The 12,590-nt window shown below is 34.3% G+C and overlaps 1 protein-coding gene across 1 annotated transcript; it reads right to left on the bottom strand.

The window, feature by feature from the left end:
• Window positions 1-218: 218 nt before the first annotated feature.
• On the bottom strand, window positions 219-10,456 carry LOC145639051 (uncharacterized). The gene is made up of 7 exons (XM_081690164.1): window positions 9,975-10,456; window positions 8,476-8,533; window positions 6,498-6,578; window positions 2,991-3,026; window positions 2,597-2,836; window positions 2,320-2,461; window positions 219-1,148 (listed from the first exon to the last, which is right to left on the bottom strand). The coding sequence occupies exons 1-7, from the start codon at window positions 10,151-10,153 to the stop codon at window positions 655-657; spliced, it is 1,230 nt and encodes a 409-aa protein (XP_081546290.1). The 5' UTR covers window positions 10,154-10,456; the 3' UTR covers window positions 219-654.
• Window positions 10,457-12,590: the final 2,134 nt, after the last annotated feature.

Here is a 12,590-nt window from a genome sequence, read left to right as displayed (position 1 = left end):
TAGAAGGGCTTACTGTTTGACAAACATAAACCCAATATCTTGATTTTGGGTTACATAGAAAAGAAAACTGACTAAATGATTATCTGATTCTCCATCTATCTCATGATTACTTGTATATTGAACACAACCAAAACAAAGTAGTAAATTAATTGAATCTATAACACTAATTGGCATGTTCAAACTAGAATACTAGATCATTTAAGTTTGAGGTTAAGAAATGTAACAAAATAAACTTCATAGTTGCATTACAAAAACCGGCATTTACATGTATACGACAACACATAATTCTCATACTATTATTATAGTACTCAGAATACTCTAAATATTAAATAACATTTATCTTTTACACAAGTTATTACAGATGATTTATCTCTGAAATAGCTTCTGGAGGAAGTCGCACTTCACAAACCACTGTACACGCTTTATAGGGGTAATATAAACACCAAAGTGAAGGCGAGCTACATAGCCTGCCTATTGCTTCAATCAGAGAAACGAAACTTCTAGAATCTTTGCCCTTTGCATTCAGTTTCTCACTCGTTTCACTGCATTCATGTTGCAGTGAAATGCACACGAGCATTTGTTGTAAGGAGGAACATCTCACTCTTTCAAAATCTAAAACACTCTCCATCCCCGTCAAAAGGTCAGACATATAAATCATAACCTTGAACGCCGTATGCATTTCATGGGATTAAAATGCATGGAATGTCTTCTTGTTGGAAATGGTGAATGACGTAAAGAGCATAAAGGACCTACATCCCATTCTTCTACGTTCTTTGGGACACACACATCAAAGAGAATTTGGCCAAGAACCCCATTAGCATTGATCCTTGGTGGGCTGGGTAGGCGAACAAGGCTTGGCTTCTCATTTTGGACAGATCCAACAGCTCCACCCCCATGATACTCAAATGAGCTTTTGGGCACAACGGCCTGTTCTGCCATCTCAATTGAGAATTTCTTATAAATGTCACTTGAGCTGGCTGCGGCAGTCCTTAGGTCCCTAAATGGTTCAGAAATCTCATCACATGTACCCTCAAAACCCAACATCCCTCCTTCAAGCCTCTGTATCCTTTGTGACTGGATGGCTGAAGCCTTTCTCAATAACTCAGTCACAGCACCCTTGTAATCAATTGAATGCTGTCGATAGTGACCTGAAATCATGGAATTAAAGCAAAGCTTTAGCCACTATACCTCTGTTCATCATGTTTTACAATCAGTTGTGTCCAGAAAATGGATATTGCAGTTATTTATGGCAAGGACAGATGAGATCCATAAATTACACCCAGGTCCTTTACTATATGCATTTTACATTCAAGGGTATGCAAGTGCATAAATGGATTAACGTTCAGCATGTCATGCTTCTAATGCAAATGACTCATAGTACATCAATCCTAGAAGCACACACTTTGTGTTATGACAATGCATTGCAGCAGCTGTAAACAGAACACTGGACAAATCAAATTTGCATTTGTACTCCCAGCCAATCCAGTTAGCACTAGTCAACTAACAGAACAAACCTTCCCGTTGTGCCTATTTAAAGCAGAAGTAATCTCCTGCAATACACTTAGCAACTTCTCTTGTGAGAGAGAAAAGTACATTTGATCGGAATAGTAGATAATTAAATTACTGAATGAAAAAGTAGATGTGATAGAAGATATGGAATAGCAGATAATACTATATCATGGAATAAGAGAAAGTTAGGGTAAAATAAGACTGGTCATCACATGTCTGAATGTGGTGCAATGTCTAAAATAAGAGAGCGTAATATAATGTGGGATTCCTCAACAAAGAAAACATGCAATATTGTGGGACAGAGGGAGTATTTCTTATGTCTTTATGAGAATATAGATTAAAAGATGTATCATGATACCATTAAAAGGGATTTAAAATAATGGGCTAAAGTGGCATGGGTCCACCTTGGTCCTGCATGAGTTAGCAAAAGCTTCATGCCATGCAAAAAATTCTTGCTTCATCAGTGTTTCATGTAGAGACCAGAGAAGTGATGTAAAAAGTTTAATGGGCAAAGATGTGAAATTATAAGGAAGCCTTGCAATTCACACGTATTATGCTGTTTATGAAATGCTTGGGAGGAGAATGAAGAGCTCCAATAAAAATCATTGTGCTGCTAGAAGAGATTGTAAGCATGTAACAAATTTTGAAAATGCTGGCTGGCCCATCCCACAAACTAGCCACTAGGACTAAAAATTTTGGGGCCGATCAAAAGTATAAAAACCAATGAAGGATAAGAGACCAAGATCACTATTCCTTTCCATAACCATGAGCAGTTGTTCAAAAAGATTATATACTCAGTTAGAAACAGACCTACATGGGGCGAACTGGTCCATTTCACTAATTTAACATCACCACCAAGTTCCTGCAACCGATGTGCAAAATTGCAGATTGTTTCACAGGGAGCAAGATCATCATCTTCGGAGCACATTATGAGATATGGTGCTCCCATGCTCTGCATCAAAATCAAACGTTAACCAAAGATAAAAAAAATAAAAAATAAATAAAAATAAAAATAAAAAAATAATAAATAAAAAAATAAATAAAAAACTACCAAGTAAATTAACAGCAGAAAATTGATGATACATACAATTGAAGAGTATAGAGTCTGCCAATACTCAGCCCGTTGTGATTCAAACCTACTAAGGAAAAGGCCATCTAAACCAGAAGCGATTCCATTTGCTAACCATGACACAAATCGTGGTGGGTTTGATATTTTTAGCACTGATGGGTGAAGAACAAAACGGGTACCCAAGTCACTGGTAAAATCCACAGGACTGGAGTCATAAATGTGGCCGGCAACGTAATCTCTGACCGCTTGATAATTAATCTTCAATGAAAGGAAGTAAAATATGCATTGGTCATAAGCATAACTTGCATCTGATAGTTACATGAATGAAAAACTTAAATAAGGCTAAAATAAACATCTACAAAATTAAAATTTTAAGAGTTGTGTTTAAGTAGTGCAGAGAGAAAAAACATACCTGATTGTCATGTTGGTCACATTTGCCCTCAATTATCTGCAAAAAGTAAAGATAATTCCTTAGGTTGACATGGTTAAAACCTAGAAGAATCCTAACATGAGTAAAATATGGAAACAATTGCAGAAAACAGTTTAGAAGGGGTTATGGGAAGGATTTCATTTCTCACACTAAGTAGGAGCTTTTTTCAAAAATATTTTCCTTATCCAAAAGCACTGTGTCAAACTTCCATGTCCAAAAATCAGTTGCATGGTTCAAGAACATGTGACCCCTTACCGCTCTCATAACATGCAAAACTTTTGGACACTCCAAGACTATGTTACAAAATCTAATTTACGTGTTAGGTTCAAGTATTTGCCCAAGCTCATTGAAGCTCAAAATCGAGAAAAAAGCCCAGAAGAACAATAGTTGAAAATCACACAATATCAAACCCTAGCCAATCAACCAGCACAAAAGAGAGGAGAGAGAACAAAGACAATTGCTGCACATAGTGAGAAAGAGAAACATTTAGACACTCCGCCAGACAAGATCACTGGAGCTACCACCACATGCCTAAACATCTAGTTTTTCATGGTAAATTTCACCATAAAGTTATAGATCAAGGAGATTTCTTACCACCAAAAGCTCAAACATTATGATTCTTCATATGGTAGAAGCATATTTCCTCACCAACTAACAGATACTCCCTTTGTTTCTTTTTACTTGACATCTTTCTTTAGTCATGTTTCTCCTCTTATCCCTCTATCTTAATTTTCAAAGTATCTATTGATTCTATTCTATAACACAAAGTTTGAGATATACAACATGGATACTCTACCATATCTCTCTCTCAATCCCTTAAATCAGTAACCAATTCCATGAGCAAGATGAGATGTCTGACATGGAAATCATAGCCGGGTCTGGATTATATTGTTTCAAGGTATGCAACCACAGGAATGATCAGTCTCTGGAAAACATAACCCTAGCCTCTAGGCAATGTACATTAGCATTTAGTTCCATACTCAGTTCCTGAACCTAAAAACTATACTATCTTCAGATATATAGCGGATAGTTATTTAATATCTACAATTCACCAGTGTTTGCTCCTCCCTTCCTTTTCTCCAAGCTTCACACCATTCCCCCCCTCTCCCCCTCCCCCCCCCCCCCCCCCCCCCCCCCCACACACACACACACACACCTTCCCCTCCCTCCCTCCCCCCTTAACCTTATAGACTACAGTTTAGACCAAAAGTTAAGCCATATCATGTCTTCCAACAATAGGACAAATCATGGGAGTACAAAGTTAAGCCATAGCTTTTTCTTCTTCTTCTTTCACATCAGGAAGAGCCTTTTTTGCTTCTGTGATCAGATCAGCCAAAGCAAGAAGAATCATTGTTGGAGTTGGAGGAATACGCGATGCTAGAATGGCTATTTCTTCAAGGGCTAGCTTCTTCTGAGATATCAAGATCCCAGATTCAGAGTGATCAACTTCTAACCCAAACTTCAGTTTACCTAAATCCTTCATAAGGGTTTTAAGGTTCTCAATCTCTCTTGCCTTGTACTGCTCATGAACCAACATGAGGACTTCTCAGGAGTACGACTCTCAATCATTGTGGCTCATGTCAAGCGATGTGACAGAGTTTAACACTGGCTGTCACTGGCCTATTGTAACCCTCCTCCTTTATCTAGGCTAGGGACTGGCAGCAGGATACCCACTGGCGGCAATATCGTAAGACATTTCATCAGCATTCTGGCTTTACCAAAACTCGATGTCCATACAAACTATTGCATAAGGAAAACACTTATGCTGTAGATAATGAGTTTGAGCGGGCACAATCCCAAACAGCTATAGATATGACTACAACATCAAGCTAAATCAAGAATTCAGAAAATTGGAATAAGCACTTTGATGCCCCTGTAAAATAGTTATGAGGTTATGTGAAAACAGTTACTAGAGATGATGCATGAAATGGGATGATTGGGCAAAGTAAATCAACTACTTCCTCCGTTTCTTTTTAGTTGACGCGTTTTTTTAGTCACGTTTGCCAATGCACAACTTCAACTTTTAATATCTTTAATTACCGATTATAAAAAATTATAAAAAGTTGATATTTTAAAAATATATATCGTGACGAATCTAAAAAGACCCACATGACTATATTTTTCATTATGTATAAATCACAAAACACGGTCAAAGGGGAGTGTGTGAATAGTACTAAAGTCAAAACGTGTCAACCAATAAAAATCGGAGGTAGTATAAAATTGGAACAGTCTATGTAATGAACTGTGTTAAGGGAGGGGCATTAAGGGCAGTTTAGTTTATTAGTAGGTCATCAAATGTAGTACATAAGAAGGGAAAATAGGCAATGAACTAAGAGATGCCACCTGTGCACATGAGACAAAAGAACACAGTCTAGAATCATCCTAGGGAGGGACAATGTAAATATAAAAACGGAAGAGAGATATTGAAAAGATAGGCAGAAGTTTGTATGGGAAATCTAGAGCATTATGGCCTCGAGCCATAGTTAGAGAGTGATAGCCTAAAGCTATTACCCAATCTTTCGTAAACCTTTTGCCATCTTCAGTCAATATTCAAGCTTTAATCTTTATTTACTTGCATTGTGAAATCTGAAATATTAAGCCTAGAAAATTAGTCCATTACAGTCTAACTGCAAGCAATCTTCCCCATAAGACTCTTGATAACAAACTTATACAGAAATATTGATCAGGTATATCTTTCCTCTTAGTAGATAGAGAGGGACTACATCTCCAGCTTGATATGTATCTCATAATAAAAAAAAAAAAAAAAAATTAATTAAAATAAATAAATAAAAACCTTTGTAGCTACTCTCTTGTTAAAAAAAAATTTTGGGCTTTTCCTGAGCCATGAGCCATTGATTTAAGCCCCTCTCCCAACCAGGGTAAAAAAATAAAATAAAATCATGGAAATTAACTGGAAAAAACAGAGTCAGATTTCATAGTTCGGACATCTTAATTCAATTTTTAAACTACTGTGCCTACAATTTGTAGTGTGTATAGATCATGGGCCTCTGACAAAACACTAGAAGAAATTCCTACAGAAACCCACCTCCCAATCCTTGCATTACTTGTAGTAAGCAAAGGAAAAAAAAACAAGGTACATAAAGTAAAGGTTGCTCAAATGCTCATAACTTAAGTGTAGAAGAACAATCTATAGACTAACACTAACACTTCATCACCCTTTTGCTGACGCCCTTTATCTACAGCTTATCAGGGAAATGATAGCAAGTCAACCAATAATGCTACTCAGAACTCCTATAATCACATAGTTAAGCCCTGGTAACTTTAACTCGAGGGGCACCTCTTTATTCATTTAATAGGAAAAACAACATTGTATGGAGTATATTTTCTGAAGTTATGTTCACTATCCTAGAATATTATTCCAAATATACAGAGAAATGTTAAAGAAAAAAGTTCAGAGTACAGTGATCATTTGGACTTTAAAGCAGCTTGTTCCCATATATGAAAAAGAAGTATCCCAAAACAGAATACCTGCAGAACTTTATACATGCAAGCCTTTGGGCCGCCGGAAAAGGAAGCAAAGACAACAGGGCGCGGACTTTTCTTCAAGTCCTACATAACAACACAGCAATCTGTCAGTATAATATGCGAATTCCATATAGTATTAAACTTCAAAAAAAAAAAAAAAAAAAAAAAAAAGCACGAGGGTACTAAGTTTATACCACGAATCCATCACATGGAGACAATCATGTTTTATAAAAAGGTGTTGCCTTTCTACACTACAAGTATTTATACACATATGCATGCATAAAATTTCATTTGCAAAGCCACATATAAAAACTACATAATCTTAAAAATATTTTCAATCAATGTTACATACATGTATAATGATTAGATTTAACATAATTAACACATGTTTGCTAAGTAGGGGGTTAAAACAAACTATGCACACACACACACAAACACGCGTATGCATGCTCGCGCTCTCACACAAACAAGAGGATGTTTAATTTGGGTATCCTAATTTACTAGTCCCATTTCTTTTTAAGGAATTACTTCTCTTTACTTTTTCTCTTATTTTAGTCCCACAATTACTCAACCATTTTTTCCTTTCTTCTTATTTACTTGCACAGAATTATATGCAAATGGCTAAGGGGCAAGTAAATAAGGACAAAGGAAGTAATTAGTCTCTACTATCAGTTTTAAACTTATAAGTTATAACTATGAATATCTTAAACAACCCATTTTTAAAAGTAATAAAATCAGAAAAACATAAATAATCACATAGAATAGAATCAAGCATATATACACAATATAATATGTACCCCTTTTGTTGTGCATAAGTGCTCCTATTTTTTGCAAGGGTTTTCCCTCTAGGTTTCTCCTTGGGAGGGTGTTTTTTTCCTACTTTTTTGCTAGGGTTTTTCCGGTTTTTTTAGGGTTTTCCTTCAATCTTCTTCCTTCTCCCTTTTTCCTCCTTCATCCTTCTCTCCTTGATCTCCATTGTAATTATTGGTGAGGGGCTACCACTGGTTCCTTGATGAGTGGTAAGCCCCAAAATCCCTTTTTAATCGCATATAATAATAAATCTCATCCTTACGGTGGTCTTGATTGGTGTAGATGAATTCTCTTTTGTCATCGGAAGTTCTAATTTTATGGTGGTGGTTCGTGTGGTGTTGAATCAGTTGTCAATCAACGACTACAATTAATTGAATCAGGTTTTGTTCAATTCCAAACTATCAAAAATCGCAAGGCCCCCTCGTAGAAGAAGGGGGCAGAGGACAGCGATTCAACAAACGAGGGTATTCATCAATGGAAAATCTCACTCGTGATCGTAGTTTATAGAATTAGAATTGTTATTTGATTCAATTTTCATTGTATTTATCGTTTTTTATCTCTTTTGTATATGTCGTATGGCTTCTATGAGGGGTTCTTTTTACTAACCAAAAAAAATCATTATTGGTAAAAAGAAAGTAATACAAAGCAGCTTAGAAGACTTATACTCTGTTTAGTCTTAAGTATTTGTCTCCTTTTCTTTTTTTTTGAACATTCTTCAATATTTTAGCATCGATATCTTGAACCAAGCATTATAAAAATTATTAAAAATTGATATTTTGAAACTAGACATTGAGACAAATCTAGGAAGATCCCAAATGAATATGTACATATTCTTATACTGATAAAAAAAATTCTCAAAGCTAAAGTTACTCTCTCCTAAGATCCCAAATGGTATAAACAAAATGGAAGGGAAGGAGAATAACAATAGTTGTATATGTACTCAAATTATCTCAAAGGTAATTTGAAGTAAAAAAAAAAAAAAAAAAAAGTTAAGATAATATACTGCTCACTACCTCGTCATGTAGGTTTTATTAATAACCAAATTTAACACGAGTAAGGGTACAGTAAAGTTCAAAAATTAGATATCAATTCCTCAAAATTTAGCTTATATAACAGAGAGCAGCACACATTCTCCTCAAATAACCAGTATAGTTAGTACTGAATTACTAACCTTTATAAGTTCGTCCAGAATGTCTACAGCCAACAAGGTTGCCTTCTCAGGGAAGAATCTGCAGAACAGCAAGTGAACTACATGAAGCCACTACAGGTTTAGGATAAGCAATCAGCAATAGCATTCAATAAACAAAAAGTTGCATAGCAGGATGTTGACAAAAACACAGAAACTTGTTACTCACAGCAAATTTCTACTCCCCCTCCGTTTCTTTTTGTTTTTTACGCTTTGACCATTTTTCTCTCACAAAAACATTCCAAATGTAAAAACAAAAAGAAATGGAGGGAGTATGATAAAAGCATTACATCTTTTTGAGATCTTCTTTCAAGACACTAACAAAAAGAGATTACACAGGATACGTCAGCTCATGGTCAGAAGGAAGCTCTTTGGTCTTTACCCTTCTTCTCACCATTGTAAAATGTAGAGGAGTTGTCCAACAAAATTAGCTATCAGGATACGATAATTAAATGATATATGCATGCACACCTCTATAAACTTATCATTTGATCATATCTCAGCACATGTTTTGTTCATCAATATTAGAGATTTTGGCACTACTATATATTGTTCATGTTACTTATTACGAAGAAATTGTATCAAGTGAAGCAAATGTACGGATAACTAAACTTCTCCTTAACATAATAATGCAGTCAATGTCCATTTAATTAATAATAAAAGCATTAAACTTCAAAAAGTTTAATATGAAATTATGAATATGAGTCCATAGCTCAGACAGATCTCTAATAGTTCAGTGTACCCTTACACCAACACCACAATACAAGTGACATAGGAGTATGAATAAACAAATCGCAAGTTATGCGATAAGGTAAACATAGACCACACACAATATATACCACCATGACCGGGGAATTTATTGGGGATCAATAAAACTTATATTAACAAACTGCAAGGAGTGCACATTCCTTGGTTTTTCAGATGTTGACATGAAGCTAAATCACCAAATGCCCTCTACTGATTGCAAATAATAATGAAACATGTGTAGCTCCTTTGAAAACAAAATATAAATTAGAATCAAAGGTATACAAACAATACTATTCAAGCCAAAATTACACTCCACATCAAATGAACCATTAGAAATATCGGATCATGACGAGACGAGTATAACTGCTTAGACATGCCGACCGAAGGTTCTAGTCTGATGATTATAAGCTACTCAACCTAAAACTGCTATTACAACCATTCCAAATTAGACCAGGAACATCAATTCACTCACAATTATCAAAAGAAACATAAAAGAATAACCCAATTTTCCAAAACAAATGAACAATTCAGTATATGAACAACATAATTCCACATCCCGCCTACAATTACTCAATTAATCAATGAACACCCCAATAAAAATAATTAAATTAACTAACAAAAAATCCAAAGTCAAAACTAAAATATTACAAACTTCAGCTACAAAATTCAACAAGCTACAACCAAAAAAACCAATTAACTTTAAGAACAAGAGCAAAATTGGGTGAAATTGAGCTTACGAATTGAGGAATTGAGAGTGACAAATAAGAGAATCCCAACCCAAAGAAGCGTAAAGATCGATGTAATGCTTCAAATGTCTCTCTTCACTAGACATCCAAGCAAATACAACTACAATTCCATCACTTTTTCTTCCAATCTCTCTCCTCCCCCAATAATACCTTCCTCCAAAACCCCACATCTTTATTTCTTTTTTTCTTGATAATTGCAAAAAAATAAACAAATTTTGCAATATTTAAAATACCCAGATGAAGTTTTCAAAAGTTTGATCAAGATTGCTTAAAACCCAGTTGAATTTTGCCCATATTTTAATGGAATTCTGGTTTGACGGGGAAGAACAGCAACTTTGGGAAGCTCTTTCTCTCACACACATACACTTTGGATTTTCTCTTTTTTTTTTTTTTTATTATTATTTATTTTTTATTTTTTTTATATATATTTGGGTGTTTCGTGTTTGCAGTTTATGTTTTGGGTTGTTTTGATATTATCGGGATTAAGAAGAATTTAAGATTACAAATGAAAGCCAGAAATGTAAAATCCAACAAATAAATCATGACGTTTTAGAATTTAGAAGAACATTTGTTTCGCTGTTGCCTGAATTGGTGATGTGAGGTCTTGATCACTGTGCCACATCTATGACATGTAATTTACTTTAGTATTTCGGCTATTTCACCAAATGTTATTTAACACTTTAATAATTCTAATGCATGGTTCGTACAGGCGGATGCACGATCCGAACATTCAGTTAAAGTGCAAAGAACATGTTATAAAATTGTAAAGAACATAATGTGCAGTTAAATAATGTTCTTATCTTCATGTTCTTTGATTGTCAGAATAATGTACTTTTATTTGTGACATTTTAATTGTTTATTTTGAAATATTCTTTGAATTTTGTCTTTAGATTATGGTGGTTGAATAAAAATAATGTTCATTACATTATATTATCATTAGAGGTGATAAAAAATTCGGGTCGGGCTGGGCCTTTACATAATATCTTCTGTCCAAAAAACCGAAAAAATGTAGTGGGCTTTTCGGGTTTTTTCGGGCCCAGTTTGGATTTTTTTAACTAAAAATGCATTTTTAGGCTTGTCTAAACCCGTCCTATTTTCGGGCTGGATCGGGCCGGGCCGGGTCGAGTCGGGCCAAAGTTGATCACCTCTAATTATCAAGTTTTTAATTAATATTACTGATGTTCTTCAGATATATATAAAGAACATGAAGTTGGATGTTTTTTTTACAAAATAGGTATATGTTCTTTATAAAACAACTATATGTTCATTACAATACAACTATATGTGATGTTCTTTATGAAATAGCTATATATTCTTTACAAAATAAATGTATGTTCTTTACTGAACAACGAAATGTTCATTCCGCGTTTTTAAAGAGAAAACGGATGCATGGAGCATCGTGCCTCCGCCTCCATAGAAAAAATTTCATAATAATTCACCGTATGTCATTAAGGTTTTTAAAATTCACCAAATGTCATCGAGCTTTAAAAAAAATTCACCAAGTGTTATTAATGACTAACAACTGTTAACTCCGTTAGTTATTAGGGTTTAATCATAACACATGTCATGATATGATTGCTTCATTTTAATTATTTATTTTAATTAATAAAAATAAACAATTTCTCGATTGTCTTGACAAAGATTGTTCGAGTAAAGTTTTGGAGGTTATTTTGACCCTTAAGACTTCAAATTAAGCTGTTGGTTGAATATTAATGCACAAATAAATCTACTATTGGCGATCACTTAAAATTATAATCAAATTAACCCTAAACAAGATTATTAATTATCTTATTAAGCGTGATTACAAGTACCAAATTCTCTTTAAACATGCATAAAAGTGTGATCAAGCCATAAATATCATCAAGCAACATAATAAAAATAATCAACATCATGATAAATAATGAATAATAGTCATCATGAATTATAACAATTATAATCATAATCATGTTCATGTTAATATTAAAGCATAATAATAATAGCAAGATCCTAGGCATGATACTAACAAGATTAATAACAAACCCTAGCATGTCACTAAGCAATAAAAATCAAATCTTTAACCCTAACATGATACTAACAATCATAAATATTAGGAAGAACGTAGGAAGCATCGTAACAATCATATTTAATATTAAAGTTACCCTAGACATGATACTAGGAATATCATAATAACAATATAAACATGATTTCTACATCATAAACAATTAAAACCATTAAAGCACTTACTTTGATGCCTCGTACCTCTTTCTAATAACAAAATACACACGTTAGTAACTTCAAGGAAAATAATAAACAAACAATTAAATTAAATAATTGAAAGAGAGATTTGGGACCAAACCCTCAGAAATTAAACCTTTCACGTCTAGGGCGAAGGCAACTTCGAATATGGCTAGGTGTTTCTAGATCTTGCGAATGCGGAATTTTATATATGAAAACAAAGTTTAGAGAAAGAAAGAAAGAAATATGAAATAATCAAGAAAACTTGATGAGAATTGGTGATGAATGATTCCAGAAAACGGAGTTTTTAATACGATATTTATAGAGAAAATCAGCCAAAAAGATAAATTAAACATAACAGAGTCTGACGCACAAAAAACAGAGCTGGCGCCA

The sequence above is a fragment of the Chenopodium album genome, chromosome 7 (genome assembly GCF_948465745.1).
Source record: "Chenopodium album chromosome 7, dcCheAlbu1.1, whole genome shotgun sequence".
In the NCBI taxonomy this organism is placed as follows: domain Eukaryota; kingdom Viridiplantae; phylum Streptophyta; class Magnoliopsida; order Caryophyllales; family Amaranthaceae; genus Chenopodium; species Chenopodium album.
Note: the sequence above shows the minus strand (reverse complement) of the source record. Positions and strands in the feature narration are given on the sequence as shown.